We start from the raw sequence: 24,641 nt of genomic DNA on the forward strand, positions 1-24,641 counted from the left end.
TGAAGATTAAATCCTCCTCCCTCTGATTTAGACCAAGAGCCTTGTGTGGGACAGGGACTGTGTTCAATCTAATTACCTTGTATCTACCCCAGCATTCATTCATTCATTCAATAGTATTTATTGAGCACTTACTATGTGCAGAGCACTGTACTAAGCGCTTGGAATGTACAATTTGGCAACAGAATTTAGACCAGTGCCCACCACAGAGTAAGTGCTTAACAAGTACAAAAACAAACAAAGAAGCAAACAGAAACTCTGCTGATAAAGGAATAATATTCTGGGATATAATTCATTAAAAAAGAAGAGAAAATGTGGCTGCAAGATCCAAGAAGGAAGGGAACATGAAGGGAACAACTATATTGAGTTTCTTAGTACAATGCCTGCACAAGTAAGTGCTCAATAAATAACATTGATCAATTAATTGATTGATTGATCTCCCTTGGCATTTCCTGACCCTGGAAAGTTTAGTTTTCTGAACTTAAATTTTCATTCATACAAGCTTTGGTCTTTACTACTTAACACATTTTTTTAAATATAGGTTGAAGCTGAGTAAAGATATGGAAGATTCAAAAATTTAAATGGAATGAAAATATTCTCAACTGAATATCTTTAATTTCTGAAGAGAAGCAGCATGGCTTAGTGGAGAAACCATGGTTCTGGGAGTCAGAAGGTCATGGGTTCTAATCAATCCTCACTCTGTCATTTGACTGCTGTATCATCTTGGGCAAGTCCCTTTGCTTCTCTGTGCCTCAGTTACCTCATCTGTAAAGTGGTCATTAAGAACTGTGAACTCAATGTGGGACAGGGGCTGGATCCAAACCTATTTGCTTGTATTCCCCCAAGTCCTTAGTACAGTGCCTGGCATATAGTAGGTGCTTAACAAATACCATTATTATTTATTATTATTTTAAATATTTCTCTTTTGTACTCCCACACACAAATGTTTTGAGGAAAAAATGCTATTGTCTTCTTATTTCAATTGATTTTTCATCTACCCACTCTGTTATATTGTAGTCAGCCCATTAGTCAATCATATCTATTAAGCTTATGGTGTGCAGAACACTGGACTAAGCACTTGGGAGAGTATAATATGACAGTATAACAGGCACCTTCCCTGCTCTCAGTGAGCTTACCACCTAGAGGGGGAGACAGATATTAACGTAAATAAATAAATTACAGCTATAATAAATAAATTACAGATGTGTATTCTCCCAAGCTCTTAGTACAGTGCTTGGCACAAGGTAAAAACACAATTAAAACAAGTGATTGATTGATTGAGTTAATTTAAAGAGCATATGGACATCGTTCATTCTGAAAGCTTAATGATTTTTACTTGCCTTTTGTAAGACTCTAGACTGTAAGCTCATTATGGGCAGGGAACATTTCCGCTAACTAATCGTGTTGTATTCTCTCAAGTGCTTAGAAGCAGCGTGGCTCAGTGGAAAGAGCCTGGGCTTGGGAGTCAGAGATCATGGGTTCAAATCCTGGCTCTGCCACTTGTCAGCTGTGTGACTGTGGGCAAGTCACTTCACTTCTCTGTGCCTCAGTTACCTCATCTGTAAAATGGGGATGAAGACTGTGAGCCTCACGTGGGACAACCTGATTATCCTGTATCTACCCCAGTGCTTAGAACAGTGCTCTGCACATAGTAAGCGCTTAACAAATACCAACATTATTATTATTATTATTATAGTGCTCTGCACATAGCAAGTGCTCTGTAAATATGATTGAGTGAAGAGCAGGAGAGGGATCATGCTTTTACCAATATATGATTGGTAATAATGAATGTTTCAGTATCTATTTTGGCAAATAAATTCAGCTCTGGGGTCAGACAAAACATATGGCATTCTAAAATGGAGAGGGATTTTGAGTCATTATTTATTGCTTGAAGACCTTTTGTAAAGGAACATTTAAAATATGGATAGACTGCCAGCATCTTCTTTTGGGGCTGATCATAGAAAATAATACCGAGGCTTAATTTTAAACATTACAAAGGTAATTATGCAAAATTCACGGAGGGAGAAATTAGGGGAAATCAATGAAATCTGAGCACAAAGGAACTATAGAGCAAACTCGTGAAAATATTTGCTTACCATATTTGTCTCCCTCAGAGATATATTACAACTGTGAGTCCCATGTAGGCCCTGGACTGTGTCTGATCTGAGTGTACTGAGTCTATTCCACTATTGGCTTGGCCCAGTGAATAGCACAGAATAAGCACATAATACATACTATTTTATTATTATATGCTCAGCCAGGTTCCACAGATGATTCAGAAGGGTAAAAGCAGATAAGGAATTATTTTGGTTATACACACAGTGTAGCCAGGTACCCCGCCCATTCACAAGTTCCTTTATAAGCACATTTTCTCTAAAGTTTGATGGTTTCGGTGTTGGCGGTTTGCTGTAGCCATGATGACTTTATTTCAGCACAATCCAGCTAACCTTTCTAGAGGTTGTGGTAAGCCACAGAGAGGGTGGAGATCTGTTTGTCATCCATAAATTATCTTCAAAGCAAAGATTCAATCACATTCTATTAGACAACAGAAAAGTTGTAGGAACTCTGGGAAAGAAAGCAGCAAGAAAAAGAAACCACATAAAACAATGCAGAAGAAACAGTCCCAGAAGAAACCAATTAAAAAATAAATTACAAATGAAAATACATGAAAACTTAGTGCAGAACCATCTAAAGCTAGAGCACTAACATGCTGGACCTCTACCTTTAGGACCTCGTTTTTCTGCTCCAAATTTAACATGGAATCGTCAAAACTCTGGACATTTTGCTCTCAATCAATAAAGACACGACAAATACTACTGTATTTTGTGGTTGTTCTCTGCTGAAAGAATTGACTGGCCAAGACAGATCAGCTGTGTTAACTGGTTTTACAGCACTCGATCAGCTTCAATATGGATGAAAGGACAGAGCTCCTTAACTTCTCAGTGCCTCAGTTGCCCCATCTGTAAAATGGGGATTAAATACTACTCTCCTTCCTACTTAGACTGTGAACCCCACATGGGACAGGAACTGTGTCAGTCTGATTCATTTGAATCTACCCCCGCAGCACTTAGTGTTTGGCAAATAGTAAGCCCGCAATGAGTACCATAATCATTATTATTATTATTCAAACAATCTCTTCTAAAGCAAACACCATGAAACGGAAAGAGTAGAACTCAAAGCTACTACAGAGTATTTCTCAGGGTTGCCCAGAAAATACCTTACATTTAGCATATTCTTTGTGGAGGCATGTCAATTTGAAAATAGTATGTTAACCAGAATGTAACCTAAATCACTCCTTAACTACACCCTGAAGTAGTTACTTTTGCCCAACAGAGGTCTCAGCAATACAAGTGGCAAACTTCAGATCACATAGATTTAGGAAATTGTTTTGCTCGTTTCATGAAGTGGCATTTTAAAAAAGGTACCATTTAGAAGCAGTGTGGCTCAGTGGAAAGAGCATGGGCTTAGGAGTCAGAGGTCATGGGTTCGAATCCCTGCTATGCCACTTGTCAGCTGTGTGACTGTGGGCAAGTCACTTCACTTTCTGTGCCTCAGTTTCCTCATCTGTAAAACAGGGATTAAGACTGTGAGCCTCACATGGGACAACCTGATGACCCTGTATCTCCCCCAGCACTAAGAACAGTGATCTGCACATAGTAAGTGCTTAACAAATACCAACATTATTATTGTTATTATTATTATTAGAAGGATTGCTTATTTATTTATTTATTTATTTATTTATTTATTTATTTATTTATTTATTTATTTATTTATTTATTTGTTTGTTTGTTTGTTTGTTTGTTTGTTTATTGTTAAGAATTACTGATGTTCTATAGACTGCTCCCTACAGATTTTCCTAAAACTTTCAAAAGATGCCAAGGCATTTTGGAGTCTGTAAGCTCCTTTTGGGCAGGGATCATATCTACTATTTTATTCGTGGCAGTCTCCCAAGCCCTTAGTACAGTTCTCTGCATGTAGTAAGCATTCAACAAATACCATGGATTCACTGATTAATAGTAGCAGTATTTACTGGAGCAATGTGGCTCAGTGGAAAGAGCATGGGCTAGGGAGTGGGTCATGGGTTCTAATCCCAACTCCGCCACTTGTCAGCTGTTTGCTTTGGGCAAGTCAGTTAACTTCTCTGGGCCTCAATTACTTCATCTGTAAAATGGGGATTAAGACTGTGAGCCCCACATGGGACAACCTGATTACTTTGTATCCTCCTCAGCGCTTAGAACAGTGCTTTGCTCATAGTAAGTGCTTAACAGATAGAGTCATTATTATTATTATTATTACTCAGTGCTCATTTGTTGCTGTACTGACTGGGAAGTACATGCTCCCTGCCACGAGGAGCATATAGGGTAACAACAAACACTGGGAAGCAGTGTGGCCTAGTGGAAGGAAGACAGGCCTGGAACCAGAGGACCTGGGTTCTAATTCCGCTCTGCCATTTGACCTTGGGCAAATCATTTAATTTCACTGTGCCTCAGTTCCCCCACCTGCAAAATGGGGATTGAATACCCGCTCTTCCCCCTACTATGAGTCTCATGTGGGACCTAATCATCTTACAATAATAATGATGGCATTTGTTAAGTGCTTACTATGTGCCAAGCACTTTTCTAGGCACCGATGTTCATTCAAATCATTGGATCATATTTACTGAGTACTTACTGTGAGCTATAGTATATCTACCCCAGTGCTTAATACCATGCTTGGCATATCGGAAGCGCTTGACAAATACCACAATTATCAGAATCAAATTCATTTGCTTTTCCAAATCATAAATTTTAATCTTCTCAGGATTTTGGTAGTTTCCTTAGCATGCAACATGGAAGATTACCAAACCAAAGTCAGCTATGAATCCAATATGCTGAATGACAAAAACAATTCAAAGGTGGCATAACTCTTCAAATGCTTACTGCAAAGGATAGGACTTATTCTCTGAAGCAGTAAAAAAATTTCCTCCCAAATTTCAATTGATACTTTCAAAAGAAAATCACACAGGTAAATCACTTAGTCCTAAACAGTTTTATTATTCTAGAGATATCTTTAAACTCAGGAATATATTTCTGTTTCTCATTTAGAATCTGCTGAAAGGACTGATGAATTAATGAATTTTCTTCCAGATTCAATAGTGAAAAATAATCTCTCCTTCCTTTTTATTACTTTCATTCTTTCACATTATGGAAAGGTACTTAAATTATGGTCGCTGATATATTTTTATTAATAAACATGTCTCTCATATATCACCTCAAGGATAGAGTTTAAAACATCAACCTACTCATTATTGAATTGTTTGAAAAATCTCTGGCTGCAATCTACAAATATGGATTTGTATTTATACTCTGTTCAAAAATCCTTTCACACCTTCACATATTCATTCATTCATTCATTCAATCTTATTTATTGAGTGCTTACTGTGTGCAGAGCACTTTACTAAGCATTTGGAAAGTACAATTCGGCAACAAATTGAGACAATCCCTACCTAACAATGGGCTCACAGTTTAGATGACCATGTAGGCTTTCATACACAAACATGTGTAGGAGATTTATCATAGGGATTCAAATGCAAATGTGTATATTTCCAAAGTAATTAAAAACACAAAATCAACACGAGTTGTAAGAGAACGTATTAATGCACCAAAACCCCAAAGACAAAGGTATGTAAATGAGCATATGTTCTATAAACATACACGCATATACAGCATTCACATCACATATCCCCACAGTGAAAGGTTAGGATGGAAAGCCCCAAAGGCTAGGAAAAAAAAAAGAAGAAAAAAACAAGATCTTCAAAGGTATAGAATGCTTCAGGTTGAAGGCATTATTGTTCACCAGAGATAACTCCTTCCATACTATATTAAACCTGCAGTTTAGATGTTTTATTGTATTGAGTCTGGTTTCTCTTATAAATCCTGCAGAATGTAAAAACTTTGGTTTGGTTTCAGGGGGTCCTCTCCACCAACTTTAGGATTTTTGCACAAATAGAAGCAGCCATTTTGCAACTGAGGTAAACGAAGGTTTCATTCCATTTCAAAACCCTCTCCAATTCAGGTCAGTTAAAACAAAAGTTGAACATAATGGAAACATTTTAGGCTTATGGGAATTTAAAACAAATTATAATCATTTTCATTGTTTTCACTCTTCTTTTCTCAAGAAATATGCTTTATAGCATGTAATGAGGCAACTCCAGCAACTTGTCCTTTTGAGTTCTTCCACCTTCGGAATTAATTGGATGCTTATTAAAGGCAAGCACTGAGCTGAGCACTGTGACGGCCCAAAAGAAGCAAAAGACACACTCCCTTTTATGCAGGGCTTATTTTGTTGTTGAAAGGAAGATGCCTCCTCAAGGAGAAAAAACTTGAAATTGTCCTGCCCATCTATGCCCTAAATACTTCTTGTCTAGAAAGAAAATGGGTTAAAGTTCCATATATTGTACCTCTTTCCACAAATCCTGGGGCACTAAAAGCAACAGCCAGAAGCTGAAATCTCAAAAAGTGGTGCTTACCAGTGAAGATCACTGTTCTAAGTGCTTTGGAAAATACAGTACAATAGCACCAGTAAGCATAGTATCTGCCTTTAAGGGGCTTACTATAGTCTATTACAATCTAGCCTCTCTATTATTAACCCTAAACACTAATTCTGTGGAAAAGTAGGGCCCAAACACACAAAATGTTCTCAATAAAGTGACTGATTAGTAATGCTATAACTACTAATAACAACAATGATGATGATTTTGATGATGATGGTAACAATTATAATAATAACAAAATGGTATTTGTTAAATGTTTACTATGTTCCAGGTGACTGTATTAAGTACTGGGACAGATTGAAGATAATTATCTTGGGCACAGTCCCCGCCCAACATGGGCCTCACAGTCTTAATCCCTATTTTACAGATGAGGTCACCGAGGCACAGACAAGTGACTTGCTTAAGGTCACACAGCAGATAAGTGGTGGAGCTGGGATTAGAACCCACGTCCTCTGACTCCCTGGTCTGTGCTCTTTCTACTAATCCATGCTGCCAAATTTACCATATGACAAGACTGTATTAAGAGCTGATGTAGATACAAGATAATCTGGTCAGACACAGTCTCTGATCCATATGGGGAAGGAAGAATAAGTATTGAATCCCCATTTTCCATATGAGGAAACAGAAGCACAGAGAAGTTAAGTGATTCGCCCAGGTCACACAGCAGGTAAGGAGTAGAGCCAGAATTATAATGCAGGTCTTCTGAATCTCAGGCCCATGCTCTGTCCATTGAGTTACACTGTTTCCTGATAGTTTAAAACCTGACAAAGCACAACTACTTTAAACTGTAGAGAAAGAGAGTCTGACATTTGAATAGTCAAGATACTTACCTCCATATCATTCTAGGAACACACACACACACACACACACACACACACACACACACTCCCACGGGTAAATGCATACCATGATCTGCCAAGCCCATGTGCACATATGTAAACATTAAGCAGTAAATACAAACCATCAGTTGGGTTTCTGGTAAGAAGGGTTTTGCATCTGGTGTGTGTGACCTTATACAAATAACTCTGACCCAAGTTCGCTTTGCCAAGTCAGCTGGAAACTCGGGAGAAAGTGCTCACTGGAAATTAGGTGGGTCATCTGGTCCAGGCTTTCTTTGGCAATAAGTCCAGTCCCAAATGTTCTTGGCTACATATACACTATTAACAGGTACTTTAAAGGGAATGCTGTTTTTTTAAGTTGCTGAGAAAACTACAAGGTATCTAGGAGCCCATTCCACTTCAAGTTTTTAAAAAAATAGATTCCCAGAATTCTCCATCCAACTTACCCACAAAGCTAAAACTCTGAAGAGCGGCTACTTCAGAAGACAGCTACAGATGTTAACGAGAGTCCTTCTCTTAAAACACTTAACAGAATAGTCATAATTCCCATCTTGAGCACCTAAGAAATATTTAGTTTCCTCATCTATTCTTCTGGGGTGATTTATCAAACACACCTATTCAAGAGGAAGGCAGACAAAATTTATGACAATTTCAAGTAACTTTTTTTGTTGTCTCATAACAAGGGATAAATCTGGAATAATTAACCGACTTTGATCTTGAGTCGTCTCCTCACAAAGCTTATTTCTGATCGAAAGCAGTCGTGGTCTATTTTCCCTATACTAAACCCAACAAGCCAAAGTTCTTCTCCATAACCCTAATATTTCCTTTGCAGCTCACCGAGGCCAAAATGTCATCGCTTTTGTAAAACAAAAATCAAAGCCAAATGGTAAAAATGCAAAGTTTTGGTTAAACAAACAGTCCGTATTTCAGTGGTTTTATCTGCAGCTTGCAGAGCAACTCAACAAAGCCAAGATATTGTCCATCTCTTTGACAGACAAAGAGCCTCAGAGGTCCAGAATGACATGCCCGAGGCTGACACGTGATTGGAGTAATTAAATTAAATAGCAGGAAACATGTTTTCCATATGCCATTGCCTGGCCACACACAAACTGTAACAGTAAATCTTTTATACTATATTGGTTCAAGGAAATGGATACCCATTTGAAAATATGCTGGTACCCACAAAATACAAAAAAAATGATAAAAGTGAGGATAGCAGCAGTGGGTACTGCTCATCTATGTTCACTTCGGTCAAACATGTAACTTCATCAATTAAGCTAAGGGGCTCACCCTAACTATCAAGACAATTTTGGAAGAAACGAAAGCACCAAAAAAGTTCTCTGAAAGTCTAAACTGAAAGCTATTTTCAGATTCCTTTAGAAAAAACCAATATCCTTACCAAAGATAATCAAAATTTTGGGTGTTCACTGAACCAAGTCAAAACCTATTTGTTTTCCAATGTTTATCTAACATGGATTAAAAAAAAAACAGTTGAAGCCCAAAGGAACAATTGGAATGGCTAAATTTTTTTGATTTCCAGTGTTGTTCATTTTCCTTTATCTTTAGCAGGTGTGAATTCATCAAAACTTTTCTTTCAAGGTAATTTGTATCAATGGCATCTCCACAATGTTAATTTTTTCAGAAAGATAAACATCGGGGTTGAATCTTATGTGGCCATCATGGTTTCACTTAGTCCTGGAAATTGGGATCCTATTTGGAATCTAGCATTTCAACAACCCCCAAGTGGGACAGGGACTGAGAACCTTATGTCTCCCCCAGTAGCAAGTGCATAACAAATACCATTAAAAATAAAAATCCCCTCGCCCCCATTATCCCCCCAAAAACACACACGCACAAAAACTGGCTTTTTCATTTTGGAGGGTGCTAGGTTAAATAATGATGCATTTATTCAGCACTTAACTCTGTGGCAAGCACAAAGATGGGTAAAAAATTAAATCAGAATAATTTTTATATTTACAGGGGCATGAGGGTATTTTTTATTATCGTTTCACACAACAGGCCAGGATTGAAAAGCACCAATCAAATGGTAATGGTCACTTTGGTCAAGGGTTCAAATTCATTCATTCGTTCAATCGCATCTATTGACTGCTTACTGTGTGTAAAGCACACCCTGAGGGATTCAGGAGACAATTAAGTGAGGAAATGGATATACTTGTATTTCAAAGTTACAAAAGGGGTTTAAAAATGTAAGAATGAAAGGAATATTAAAAAAAGGTGAAACAAATTGGCCATACCAAACATTTCTGTTATAATAGATCGTGATTGATCGAAGAGACACAGGAATGTATGCAGGAGTTTATTTGGCAGCTGGAGCTTCTTGGGAGTCTATCCATCAGTGATTGCACATATTTTTCTTCCCTCTTTAGCTCTGAGTCCACAGACTTATGATTCTGATTCGGCACGGCTTTGTGGTTGGACACTCTTCTAAGCAGCAAGGTTGAATAAGGGAATGATACAGTGAAATTAGTGTCCTTCCAGCTGCAACAATATATTTTCTAGGCTTCAGTGTTTTTCAGAAGGAACAGTATCTCTCATCTATTCAAGTCGAACCTTGTCTCTCCACATCCAAACAAAAAGTGGATTCAAAATCAACACAGCAGGGAGATCCTAGGAGAATTCCCCCACTATTACTTCTGAATTCTCGTGACCCCGAATATTAAATGACTCCTGGATGACAACTCATCTTCATGGGCCATGAACTGTGTCCAACCTGATTTGCTTGTATCTACTCCAGTGCTTATGAGAGTGCCTAGCACAGAGTAAGTGTTTAAAAAATAGCATAATAAATGAGCATAAAAAATGTGTTTGTGGTGATCACTGAAATGAGCGAGAACCAATCATTAAACATTACAAAGTAAGATTTGATGAATAATTAGAAACTCTTTATTCATTCAGGCATATTTATTGAGTGCTTAGTGTGTGCAGAGCCCTGTATTAAGTGCTTGGGATAGTACAATACAACAGTAAGCAGGCATATTCCCTGCCTACAATGAGTTTATCTTTTTCAGAAGTATATCACTTATATCACTAGGTCATGCTGCTTCCCAGCATGACCTAGTAGAAAAAAAACACAGGCCTGGAAGTCATAGGACCAAGGTTCTAATTCTCACTCCACCACTTATCTGCTGTGCAATCTTGGGCAAGCCACTCGCCTTCTCTGTGCTTCAGTTTCTTTATCTACAAAATGGAGATTCAATACCCATTCTTCTTCCTATTTACTCTGTGGGCCTAATGTATATGACTTGATTATGCTGTATCTATTCCTGTATTTACTACAGTGCTTGGCACACAGTAAGTGCTTAACAAATACCATAATTTGTGAGAAGCAGCGTGGCTCAGTGGAAAGAGCCTGGGCTTTGGAGTAAGAGGTCATGAGTTCGACTCCTGGCTCTGCTACTTGTCAGCTGTGTGACTGTGGGCAAGTCACTTCACTTCTCTGTGCCTCAGTTACCTCATCTGTAAAATGGGGATTAACTCTGAGCCTCACGTGGGACAACCTGATTACCCTGTATCTACCCCAGCGCTTAGAACAGTGCTCTGTACATAGTAAGCGCTTAACAAATACCAACATTATTATTATAATTTCTATCATTATAATTAGTAGTAGCATTAGTAACAAACTAGAACCATTTGTATTATATATATATGTATCTCAAGTAATGTCAAATCATTTCAGATTCATAGTGACTTTATGGACATATTTTCTCCAGAACACCCTATCTTCTGCCATAATCCATAATCTTGCTAAATGTTCTTAGTCTAGATAGATGCTCTGTGTAACTATTCAGTAACTGAAGTTGCTGAATTGTACATTCCAAGCGCTTAGTACAGTGCTCTGCACATAGTAAGCACTCAATAAATACTATTGAATGAATGAAGTGAAGTCATTTCTACTGCCTTTCACATTGCAGCTGTGACTGTACAACATATTAGGGACAACCTACTAGGAGTTAACATATTGACATTTGGACTAAAGATGCATAGTTAAAATGGTTTGGAAAAGCAAATTTTGGCTAGAAGTAAGGAGATGAATATAAGGACTTCTATAGTCAGTGCAATCACTTTTGGCATTTAACTCCAGAAGTGGTGTCAGAATAATGATCTAAATATTTGGTGTGATAGATTATTTACTGATAAATTTAGATAAAAATAACAAAGAAATCAATCAATGATAAATATTGAGTGCTTCCTATGTGCAGAGCTGTGTACTAAACATTTGGGAGAGCACAGTATGACAGACTTAATAGACATATTCCTTGCCTATAGTGAGTTTACAGTTTAGAGTGGGAGGAGGCCAGTGCCTATGAAAACGATGATGATATTTGTTAAACGCTTACTAGGTGTCAAGTACTGCTCTAAATGCTGGGGTAGACACAAGGTAATCTGGTTGGACTCATTTCCTGTAGCACACGGAGCTCATGGTCTTAATCTCCATTTTACAGATGAGGGAACTGAGGCCCAGAGAAGTGAAATGACTTGACCAAGGTCATCAAATCTGCAAATGACTAAATTGGGTGTTGTGCCTAAGACTCTGGTCTATGGGAATAAAATACAAAATGGCAGACAGATTGGGAAAAATGGAGCTTCAAAATCAGGATGAGATTCAGTAGGGACAAGTGCCAGATCATGCATTTGAGGATCACAAAAATATCCACATAAATTCCAGATGGGGAAAGATGAATTAGGTACAAGGTCTGTAGCCCGGGCATTATAATTAAATAGAGGTGAGTCAGTAATGCACCGTCATCATTGAAAAACCCTGCATGTATAGAAATGCATCAACACAAATAAGACATGCAAGAGTCCAGAGGAAATCCTTCTGTTATATTATGTGCTGGCCAAAATCATACCAGCAGCATGGCTCAGTGGAAAGAGCATGGGCTTTGGAGTCAGGGCTCATGAGTTCGAATCCCAGCTCTGCCACTTGTCAGCTGTGTGACTGTGGGCAAGTCACTTAACTTCTCTGTGCCTCAGTTCCCTCATCTGTAAAATGGGGATTAAGACTGTGAGCCCCACGTGGGACAACCTGATTCCCCTATGTCTACCCCAGTGCTTAGAACAGTGCTCAGCACATAGTAAGCTCTTAACAAATACCAACATTATTATTATTATTATACCAGTGTGATGTGCTCAGTTTTGGTCACTATCATGTAAAGAGGATAGAGAGCAATTGAACAGAGTCCATAGAAAAAAAAGGAAAAATGAGTAAGAGGTGGAAAATAGGTCTTCTGAGAATAGGTTAAAGGCATTGGTGTTGCTTAGCCTTTGTAATAGAAGAATAAGGAGTAATTTTATATAGCCCTTGAAGTATATGAAGGGTTTCCTATAAGAGGAAATAGATTTAAATTAAAGCGGGGAAAGATTTTATTGGATAAGGAAGACCTTGATGATCAGATAGACAGTTAGAATAAACCATTTAGAATGGTGGCTAGGGAAATGCCATCCTCAGTGATGTGTTTAGGGAAACTACCTGGTCTAGTCAGTCACTTGTATTCATTGTGCACTTACTGTGTGCAGAGCACTGTACTAAGATCTTGGGAGAGTACAACATAACAATAAACAGACACATTCTACCTAGACTACGGAACCATTTTCCTGTGTAGGAACAGGAGCTGGAGAACCCAGTCTCTTGAGATCCCATCCAGCATTGGGAGTCCCTGCTTTTACTGATCTTGAGTTACAAAGAAAACAATGAAAGCATCTTAAGGACATTTTTCTTAGATGAATTAGTTTCTTGAGGTACAGAAACCAATAAATCAGCCCAATGAAAATGAAATACTGCAACTAAGAACGAGGACTACCATAGTACACACACCTTTGAACAGTCACCTTTACTGTCAGACCCCATCCTCTAAATGAATGAGACGAAAGACACAATTGAGAACATTACACAAAATATCTTCTCACTAGAGGCTCCCTACAGAGCATCTTCTTCAGAATAAACTGAAGAGAAAAAAAGAGCAGCATGAAGCAAGGAGAACCATTTCAGCTAATCAGACAGACATGCCTTTCTTAAAGGTCTGACAGAAATGAGTTCAGCAGATCAACTCAGGACATCAAAGGGTATTAAAATGATGGTCAGAATGTCTTTATTATGGCTCAGCTCCATTGTTCTATACAATGGTATCACTGCTTGATCAGAAGACAGAAATCAAGGTCAAGTGTAATAGAATAAGGTGAAAATGTTTATCCTTATCAATCATTCAATGGTATTTATTGAGTGCTAACTGCCCCAAGAACAACATACTAAGCCTTTGAGAAAGTCTAATAGCCCTAAACTGCAAGCCAGTGAAGATTCAGCAAGGATCAACAATGCAAAATAGGTCCAAAAATAAGAAGGAGAAAATGTCGGGGAGGTTTCGATGGCTGAATTTGATGAAAATCCAAGACAAGTCATCTTTGCAGATTTGGGAGATTTGTGGAATGGGATTTATATAAATGAATTAAAGATGCTGGGGAAATAATAACTTTAAATTGGCACAAGGTCGTGAGAGAAACATTAAGACAGTGAGTTGTGAGACTGAAAATGGGTGTATTTCATTTCGAGAGATAGGTGGAAACTACTAGTTAAAAAAGACCAATAGAAAGTGACAGACAAGGAGGAAATCAGAAAAAACAACCAACAGGGGCAGAAGGAAAAGTGGTTAGAGAGTAGACAGAGGACAATTTGCACAAAGATACCATTGTTAAGAGTAACAATGAACTCTTTCTTGAAGAGATCAAAAACAACGTGTAAAAATCAACTTTGCCCAACCTAGGCCCAATGAGTGAAAAAATTAAGACAAAATCAGACAATGAAGGCAGAACCAAGGGTATTTTCTACCATGTACAAGAAGGAGAATTACTGAGGTATATCAAAGCAAGTAAAGGCCAATATTTACACACTCTCATGCTAGGTTAAAAAAAATAAACTGCCAAAATTCAAATCTCTAGACATCTGGTAAATGATTATTGGGTGTCCTCCAGACTGTTACATGATGTAAACTAAAGATTTCTAAAGTAATTATAGTAATGACTATGGTATTTGTTAAGCGCTTGATATGTGCCAAGCACTGTTCTAAGCACTGGGTTAGATACAAGGTAATCAGGTTGTCCCCTGGGGGCTCACAGTCTTAATCCCCATTTTGCAGATGATGGAACTGAATTACGGAGAAGTTAAGTGGCTTGCCCAAGGTCACACAGCAGACAAGTGGCAGAGCCGGGATTAGAACCCATGACCCCTGACTTCAAAGCCTGTGCTCTTTCCACTAAGCCATGCTGCTTCTAGATCACAATGGCTCAACTGGAGACTGTACAGTACTAAATATAACAAACTGCTTCTGGAGGAATGTGGAAAAGAGAGAACAACTCTGATGAAGAAGGTCCAGATTTAGGATTCTCGGGGCAAAGGAGCTGTGTCTGCTCAACAGTCTGGTGGAAACCATCAGTGTCCCAGATTGTGAAGAAGCAATTTGGATTCTGGGTTTAAGCATCGAAGGAATATGAGAAATCCAGCCTTGCTGAAAAAACACTACTCATCAGCAATGATCCTGCTTTTAAAACTAGAAAACTAGTCTGTCTCTCCAGCGATATCAAAGGATGGATTTCATACCTATAATATAAATGTGTGGAACTACTCCAGTGACAGTCTGCATGTTTGGAACTGTGATATTATTATCAAAATAGGTTTTAATTGCCGTTGAAAGAGTCTATGCTGAAAGCGATTTTTTCTGTGTTGGTAAAATCCCCACGTATGTGTTCAATGAAGTGTTTCCCCTACATGACCTCAGTAATATGAAATCTAATTTCCACTTCAAAAGCAAATAAATCCGAGTTGAACACACAGATTTCCTTTTAGCGATAAGAAGAAATGCCTTATTGGCTTGAAGAAAAGGTGCCTTCTATACTAGAAAAAACAGCAATGGCTTTGCTTCTGCTCCAAGCTTTTTTCTGTCACTGCCTTAAACACTTGATCGGTATCTTTTCTATGAAGCTGGACATGAGGGGACTGATTTTTCTAACCAAATCTGCAATGTAAGTGGTGTGCTATTGTCATAAAGGAGAGCCTCCTAATAAATGGCAGAAGGTTTCATCCATTGGTAAGAGGCAGAGAGCAAGCTTTTCATGCTAAAGTATTATCCTTCCACAGTCAGTGTTGGGAGCAAAGCACCCCATCTGCAGAGATTATTATTTTTATTACTATTTTTTAGTGGTATTCGTTAAGGCCTCACTATGTGCTAGGCACTGTATACTAAGTGATGAGATAAATATGGTAGACATAGGATCATCAGAGCCACACGGGGCTCAGAGTTTTAATCCCCATTTTGCAGATGAGGTAACTGAGGCACAAATAAGTTAAGTGACTAGCCCAAGGTCATATTTGTCTGCAGACAGGCCATGCTCCTTCTCAAGATTGTTGTGGGTGGGGAACACATCTATCAACTCTGTTATATTGCACTTTCCCAAGTGCTTAGTACAGTGTTCTACCCACAGGTAAGCACTCAAGAAATACCATTGATTAATTGATACTAATAATAATTATGATATCTGTTAAGTGATTACTATGTGCCAGGCACTGTTCTAGGGCTGGAGTGGTTACAAACAAATCAGTTTGGACACATTACCTGTCCCATGTGGGGCTCACAGTCTCAATCCCCATTTTACAGATGAGGTAACTGAGGCACAGGGGAAGTGAAATGACTTGCCCAAGGTCACACAGCACACAAGTGGAGTCAGGATTAGAACTCATGACCCTCTGACTTCCAGGCCCATGCTGTATCCACTATACGATGCTGCTGCTCACTGATTGACTGAATTGACTGACTGAAACCATGGCCACTAAGCGACTTCTCTGAATTTGGTCACAACTGCCAGTGGTTTCTTCCCTCTAACCGCGGCCTGGATAAAGAGAAGCAGTGAAATAGCACTGCTCTAAGCAGTGGCAGCAAAAGCAGGAGAACTGAACCGTTCTGGAGGAGATGGGCTTTTAGTAGGACTTTGAAGATGGAGAGAATGTCGACTGTATAGGGAAAGGGAGGGCATGAGTAAGGGCTGGATGGTGGCACAGACCAGAGTGAGGGATGGTGAGGAGGTGATTAACCCCACTGTACTGTGCAAAGAGACCACCTTGCCCAGTTCAGTAGCCCTGCCAGGGAAGTCATATTGAAGGAGCTCACGCTACACTCCCGCCATTACAGATGAGGAAATTTGTTAAGCGCTTCCTATGTGCCAGGCACTGTACTAAGCACTAGGGTGTATACAAGCCAATTGGGTTGGACACAGTTCCTGTCCCATGTGGGGCTCACAGTCTCAATCACCCATTTTCCAGATGAGGTAACTGAGGCATAGAGAAGTGAAGCGACTTGCCTACAGTCGCACAGCAGACAAGTGGTGGAGCCAGGATTAGAACTCATGACCTACTGACTCCCAGGTCCATGCTCTATCCACCTCATCACGCTGCTCTTCTACTGGGCCGAGTCAAGCAGACACTGATTTATACTGAGGAGAACAGGGCAGTGAATCTGCTCCTAATGTCCCTAATTGATTACTGTACAAAATATCACACCAATATTTAGGGACAGTAGTTGGTGGGAAAGTTTTGACTAATGATATCAAGTTTACACAAAGCCAAATATATGAAAGGGGTTCCTTTAAAAAAAAAACTTTATTTGAGAAAGGAATAGACTTATAACAGAAGGCAAAAAAGGGAACATACAAACAGAATATATTTACAACACAAAACAAGATACCACCACTTAGGATGGAAATTATAATAAATACAGTAGATGTTTTTCATTAAATGTAAGAGACAATTACCGGTTAGAAATATGATTGAAGTCCAGTATTTCTTTGCACTGGTCCAAGTATCTTCTTGATTAAATTCAGAGACTACCGAATGCGAACAAAATTAAAGTCTACTGACTGTACTGATGAAGCTTTTCCAAATGACGTTATAAAAAATATTTTTTTGTGGTTTGTGGTTACACACCTTTGAAGTCATATTATACAAAAGTCTGCTTGCCAATAGCGCCCTCCCCAAATGAAATGTATTTTTAAAGATGCACTATCCCTTTTTCTGAGAATAAACGGAAGCTTCGAAGAAAACATATACAGGACGGAACAACATGCACTCATCTGTTGATGCTTCACAATTTTGAATGCAAGACTTCTCTCCCTGCAGGAAAAACAGGCAAGTCTTCCTCTTAGTATAATTACCCAAACTGTTTCAGTAATGACATGTAAATAACACTTTCAGAAGGCCTCTTTTACATAGATAAGACAAAGGGCTCAATTTTCTAGCTTCTGTTTTGTTTAAATTTGAATGAAGCCTTTTTTTTTTTAAGAAAAAGGATAATGTATCTTTATCAGTTGCCACATTTTAAATATTTTTAAATGTCTGAGCAAAATGTAAACAACACATGCTAACAACATACATTAGAACAACACTTACATTTGGCAAAGCAGCTATCTTTTTTTGAAACAGGATACTGCACCTTAAAATACCTTGGATTTAGAAATATAAATATTTCAATAGAAAGAACTGACAAGAGTTCCTGGTCAGTTTGGGATTATCCACATTAAAGGGGGCTTAATACAATGAACCTTTAACTAGCTTAACAAAAGTAAACCTATAAAACAAGGTAAACATATCAAGAGAGAAAATGAAGGAAATATTTCGCTGAAAAGCTTCCTCAACCATTTCCCTACTTGCATTATTTTCTTAGACAATAAATCGATTCATAGAGTGCCCTTTAAAAACAGAGTAAAACACTCTCCTCCGTTTTTTTTCCTACATTCCTCAGGACATGAATCACTTGGACTTCCTGTTTCCATAAAGCATTTCCTGTGCAGTCTTATAGAATCACTTTTCTTTCAGAGAACAGCAGGAACCTGATACAGAATGGACTTAAGTAAACAGCATCTTCCCCTGCAACTCAGACTCATTCAGGTTTTAGAGTCTCAGAGACCGCTATCCTGATGAAGATGCCCAATGTACAAGTGCATTTCTCTTAGTCCTGAATTTCCTCATTTTAGAACACTTTCACAATTCTGCATTTCCATTTGCCATGGTGGCATGATGCATTCCTTAGCAGGGTGGAAATGATGAAACCAGAGTCATCATGATCATAGAACTTTTTCTTCCTAAAATAAATACATGAGTGAATATCAGTTAAGAACGATACTGTCCTGTTTTACAGCAGTAACAGATATAGCGTAATATCTGATTGGAACAGAATGCTGCATATCATTCCTTGCCAATATCTGCATCTGCTTCATTTGATCTTGTCTCTACTACAGACAACATCATCAAATAACACCTAATAAAAATAATCTCAGCAGTGCAGTGAGAGAGACAGTGCACTTTGGAAAATAGTGCCTGGCCTTGGATTGACTTTTTACACCCACCTGAATTCCCAACGGCGATCAATTATAATCTACCCCAAATCTCGGACCACTGGTATTCATCCAGTACCTTTCTACTAAATGAAAACAACAACAACAAAAAAAGGGAAAAAAGGACTTCCTTTAACAGTGTTCAAGACTGCAGTATGATACACTATATACAGAGAGGTGAAAATCAAAGTCAGGACGTGTCAGAAAAATCAAAAATTGATAGAGAGGGTTTCACTGATCGGACCTGGAATCTACACGTCCAGCGATCCCGGATCTGAACAGACGAGTGAACGCCAACGGTAAATTCCTTTTTTCCAGAAGTAACTGATGTGACTGAGTCCAGGGCTAAGATAGTTTATATCGTGAACCCGAGATTTCTAGAACCCGATTTTAGTGCAACAGGTGGGGATTTTCCCATCAGTGGCCTTTCAGATGAGCCCGGCTAGGTTTAGAACGTGCCTCCGGAAAACCACCCGCCTCAGGGAGATTCCGAGCCCGTGGGAAACGAAATGACCTAAACCCACAAACTGATAGGGAGCGAGAGTCTCTTCCCCGGGTCTAGAGATGCTTCGGATGCTCAGATGATGACTTTGATTACAAATCCTGGTGCTAAATCTTTTCCTATTACCTGTGGCATAAAAGCAGCCTGCTCCCCAGATTCCGTTTGCTGGGCCTGAGCATCGTCGGCACTGTCTAGCGGTTCCTCCTTGACTTTCACGGTCCCTGCTGGGTATCCGAGTCTCTCGTCCGCATCGGCTCCGATGCCTTCGTTCCTAATGCTGTGGTCACTAGAGGGAGCTCGGTCTTCCAGCATAGGATGATCTCCATGCAGCTCTTCTTCGGCTTCCTCTAGATGACTGCCCGGTTGTTTGAGTTGCTCGATAGACTTCGAAAGGATCTGGAAGACAAAGAGCAGACGGTTGGCACTGGATCCTCACAGGCTAACCCGCAAGCGTGAGACGCAAATGCAACCTGTCAAGGGACTCCATCCCCAATGGAGCTTCCTTCTGGTACTCTTGCTAGATTGTTACATAAGCGCCGGCACCAAAGACACATCGTTTCGTTGCACGGCTACTAACGGGGCTTCAAACAGAACCCCTCCTGCTCCTTAAAAGACCTTCTCTTTGGAAAAACTGGAGAAACAGAGTGAGAAGAGTGAGGTTGAGGTTCCAGGGGCTAACGAGACCTGCACAAATATTGGCTTTATTGAACAATTTTAATGTAAACAAGCCCCGTCGCGAAATAGGAAAAGGGTAATGAAATGCTTCCTTACATGTTCCCCCTCGCTTCTCATTTTGTGCCAAGAACTGCAAGAATCCCGAAACCTGGGGGAAGGCTGCTAGAGTATCTGCAAAGGCTGGAAGCCCAAAGGTTAACAAGCACTTCCTGCTTATCTAATTTAGCCTGAACTATGTGACTATGTTAAAGAATAAACATCTCCCCCAACTGCCTTGGAAAGCATGGAAAGAGACACTTTTGTTCAATTCAGAACATTTTAGGCAGTTTTTAAGTCCCTATTTTATGTGTGAATTTACCTAACCACTTGGAGAAACTTCTTTTAAGGCATAATCAAAATGCCTAAATCTTTAGAAGATTATTTAGTCCTTCAAATAGCAGCTTGCATTCTACAAAGTAACATATCTTCATTTTCCAAAGCACTTACGCTTAGAGGATCATAAAAATAATTACTGAGAATTGAAAAGGTGACTCCTTTATAGATAACAGGAAAATAATGGGTTTCTCTAATGTATTCAGCCACTAAAAATATCTCATCGACTACGCCGATATTGTGCTCTCAGACGATTTTGCCATATTAAGAAACCTCTTTCCAGTGTGCAACATAAATATGTTATATAGACTGGTTGTCAGCCTTAACTGTTCCAGAAGGCATGAGGGAAATGTTGTGTTTCCTGGTGTTACAAGGGGAATACCTGAGGCTCGAATCCCCGCTGTAATCTGCCTTCCTGGCAGACAGTCACCTTGGCTGCATTTCTGACTAGGTGGTGAGGGGAGACAGGAGTCAACCTACTCTGCATTGGCCCAGGCCAGGCCTGTGTTCCTGATTTGGAACCTTGGCACACTCTTAAATCCTGGCCCAGTTTCACTAAACTGTTTCAGATAATAATAGAGGTACATGTTAAGCCCTTACTATGTGGCAAGCACTGTTCTAAGCGCCAGGGTAGACACAAGTAGATCAGGTTGGACACAGTCTCAGTCCCACATGGGACTCGCACTCTTAATCCCCGTTTTACAGATGAGGTAACTGAAGGCCAGTGAAGTGACTTGCCCAAGGTCACACAGCAGATATGTGGCAGAGACAGGATTAGAACCCAGGTCCTTCTAACTCCCAGGCCCATGCTCTATCCACTAAGCAACTCTGCTTCTCTCCATCTAGGGTCTTCTGAAACTGATTTCAACCAAAGCCCCCAAGGTGACCTGCTGGCCTCCACTGCTGGAGCCTCTGTGGAGGCTGGAGGTCTACTGCAATAATAGCAACAACAGCAACAATATTATTATTATTTCAATAATAATATTGAAAATCACAATTAACAATTGTGGTATTTGTTAAGCCCTTACTATGTGCTGAGCACTGTTCGAAACTAATCAGATTGGACACAGTCCCTGTCCCACATGGGACTCACAGTCTTAATCCCCATTTTGCAGATGAGGTAACTGAGGCACAGAGTAGTGAAGTGACTTGTCCAAGGTCACAGAGCAGACGTGTGGCAGAGCCGGGATCACAACCCACATTCTGTGACTCCCAGGCCCGTGCTCTCTTCACTAGACCCTGCTGCTTTGCTAATAATAATGATAATACTACTAGAGAGTTAAGCTTTTACTCCAGGCTAAGCACTCTGCTAAGTGCTGGAATAGATACAATCAGTTAGGTACAGCTTCTGTCACACATGGGACTAAGAAAGAGGGATAACAGGTATTGAACCCCCCATTTTTTAGATGAGGAAACTGAAGCACAGATTATTATTACTGTGGTATTTTTAAGTGTTTATGATGGGTCAAGCTCTGTTCTAAGCATTGGGTAGATGCAGATTCATTAGGTTGGACACACTCCCTGTCCCACATGGGGCTCACCATCTAAGAAGAGGGGAGAACAGGTATTGAATCCCCATTTTACAATCGAGGAAATCGAAGCATAGAGAAGTTAACTGACTTATCCAAGGTCACACAGGAAGCGACAGAGCTGAGATTAAAACCCAGGTCGTCTGCCTGGTTCATTTTCTTTCCACTAGGCCATGCTGCTTCTGGGCACAAAGAAGTAAATGCCTCGCCCAAGGTCACACAGCAGGAAAGTGGTGGGGTGACCCAAGCCAACCTGACGCTCTGGATCTCTGGGCCCTGGACCTCACCGGCAGCAATAATCTAAAGTGGCTGGCATGGACTGTGCCCAGTGCATAAACAGGGAAGGCCGTCACACTGGGATCACTTCAGTATCACTGTAATGCAGCCCTATCACCCCGTCATATTACCTTCAAGTGGAAAGCCCCAGTCTAACCAAAGTCTACTCAGTAGTTTCACATTCACTCTAAACAAAATCAGGCTTTTTTTTTATGATAACACCATTCATACTTGTAGTCTCAAAGGTTTTCAGGTCTGCAAGAATACTCACTAGTCTGAAAATAGCATAACCCTGGATTCTGGCCTAATAGCCCTTTTTTGATCATTCTCACAGCTCCTCAGGAGTCTCCTAGCCCCAAGACACAAGCTCCTGCTTTCAGTATTCTCCATCACACATGCATCTCCATGGAAACCAAGAAAAACAGAGAGTGCCTGATTTCTTCTTGCCCCTTCTTGTAGAGGGATGGCACACACGACCTTGGTTTACTATACAAATTCTGCTGTGATGTGGGAGAAGACCACATACTTGCACAGATGGGTTCAGGAGACCAGAAACCTTCCTTGACATAGGAGGGTGGGGAGGGAAATGACGGGGAGAAATTCTTAGCAGCCAGAGATGATGGTCTCAGTGTATTATCCCTGTGAGGAAGAATATTCCAAGTGTGTTCATGTAAACACTACCCACTGCCAAGCAGACAAGTTGCATTATTTGCACCATGGGATGCCATTTCATATTTTACCCCAAAGAGAACCCTTGGGAAAGTCTTGCCCTTCATTCCTATAGGGCTTTGGAGTCTATCCCATGAGTTTCACCTTGTCTGGAAGATCCCACAACTACTTCATGGTGGAAAAAAAAATTAACAGAGGAGCCTCCTGAAATCACATATGATGTTCAATAATTCAACATCGCACCATTTCAAAAATATCCCTGAGCACCTTCATTATTATATGGAACCTTTAGGCTCACGGATGTACACCAAAATACCTTCCTGCTCGGAAACTTCATAACAGGAACACCGGTAAGGTAGGGAAAAACACTGCTAGGGCTGGGATTTTATTTTTGTCTTGGGTGCGTGCTGGAGTGCTTAGTACCTTAAGCTATACTCAATTTGTGCATAATAGCAATAATTATCATTATAATTATTATTGTGATATTTGCTAAATACTACTATGTGCCAAGCACTATGCACAATAAATCAGAACAGACACAGTTCCTGTCCCACACGGGGCTCAAACACTAAGAGGGATGAAGAATACAAACTTGATCTTCATTTTACAGAAGAAGAAACTGAGAGAGAGAGAAGATAAGTGAGCCACCAAAAGCCATAGAGTAGGGAGGATAATCTAATTTTTAGGCATTTAGTACACTGCCAAGCACTTAGTACAGTGCCATGCACACAATTCTCGCTCAAAAATACCATTGATTGATTCATTTTTACAGGCCCCACAGAATCTTGGGAAATCCTGGTATGAACACATGGGTTGAGAGGAAAGAGAGGGAGAGATAGGGAGAAGGAAATGGAGAGAGAGAAAGGGAGTGGGAGAGAGAGGTGGAGGGTGGAGAGGGAGAGAGAGACAACCGAGGTCTTCGATTCCCAGGCCCGTGCTCTTTCCAGTAGCCCACGCTGCTTCTCTAGGCTTCTGTGTGTCAAATTGTTTACAATTTGTCAGGGATGCAGTTCATCGCCTAGAACGTTTGGCTGCTCCAACCAATAGCTCAGCACACCAAGTAAATAAAACAGAGATATCCTCCCTTAATAGAATGACAGAAAACTCAGAACATGAACACAGTGCATTTTGTGGGCATTGAGACCAAAGTACGAAGTATTTTCTAAAATGTGATGAACTGTTAATGTGTTTCTGAGAAAGTTACAAAACAGCACTACCCAGAAATCTTGCTACTTTAAATTCAGCCTTCCCTGACACATCAACTAACTCCACTTGATCATCTGAAATAGTCATCACCAAAATTAATGTGGCGACACCACCAACCCATTCCACTTAAGTCCTTGGGCAATATCTGTGCTTCTAGTTTACCAAAAGGGATATAAACTCAAGACCCAAAAGGATAATACCCCAGTCATGATGCGGAAAAATTGACCCATCTATGCCAAGAAGTCTAACAGACTGTCTTGCTCCAATTCCAGAATCTTTGAATTGTCTGCCAAATAATCTTTCCTGATCCCATTTGAAGTATATCTCATGGGCAAAAATGACCGTGAATACTCAGATTTTATAAACTAAGAGGAGAAACCAATGAACCACTTTCCATTATCGTCTTCCGAAGACTCGATTCATTGTTTGAGGCAAGTTATTTTCCCACAAATTCAGAAGAGAGAGGAGACAGTACTGATTAGTGGGAACAGCTTGAACAATCACAGAAAAGAGTCAACACACCCTTGTTCTCCTGCGATGGGGAGGCTTTGCTAAATAACCAGAGAAACAGCGTGGGTTAGTGGAGAGAGCATGGACTGAGAATTAGAGGACCTGGGTCCTCCACTTGTCTTCTGGAAAGTTACTTAACT

The 24,641-nt window shown here is 39.9% G+C and overlaps 1 protein-coding gene across 6 annotated transcripts in view; it reads right to left on the minus strand.

Moving 5' to 3' along the window:
- Positions 1-17,013: 17,013 nt before the first annotated feature.
- Positions 17,014-24,641, minus strand: part of HDAC9 (histone deacetylase 9) — a 170,412-nt gene continuing 162,784 nt past the window's right edge. For 5 of the 6 annotated variants that reach the window (XM_016228385.3, XM_029070922.2, XM_039912869.1 and 2 more), the window contains one exon: positions 17,014-19,660. In XM_016228385.3, the coding sequence (XP_016083871.1) occupies positions 19,340-19,660 (321 nt within the window). In that variant the 3' untranslated portion in view covers positions 17,014-19,339. The remainder of the gene's footprint in view (positions 19,661-24,641) is intronic. The other variant, XM_039912868.1, reaches the window with a different exon arrangement.

This window comes from Ornithorhynchus anatinus, chromosome 8, assembly GCF_004115215.2.
Source record: "Ornithorhynchus anatinus isolate Pmale09 chromosome 8, mOrnAna1.pri.v4, whole genome shotgun sequence".
Taxonomy (NCBI): domain Eukaryota; kingdom Metazoa; phylum Chordata; class Mammalia; order Monotremata; family Ornithorhynchidae; genus Ornithorhynchus; species Ornithorhynchus anatinus.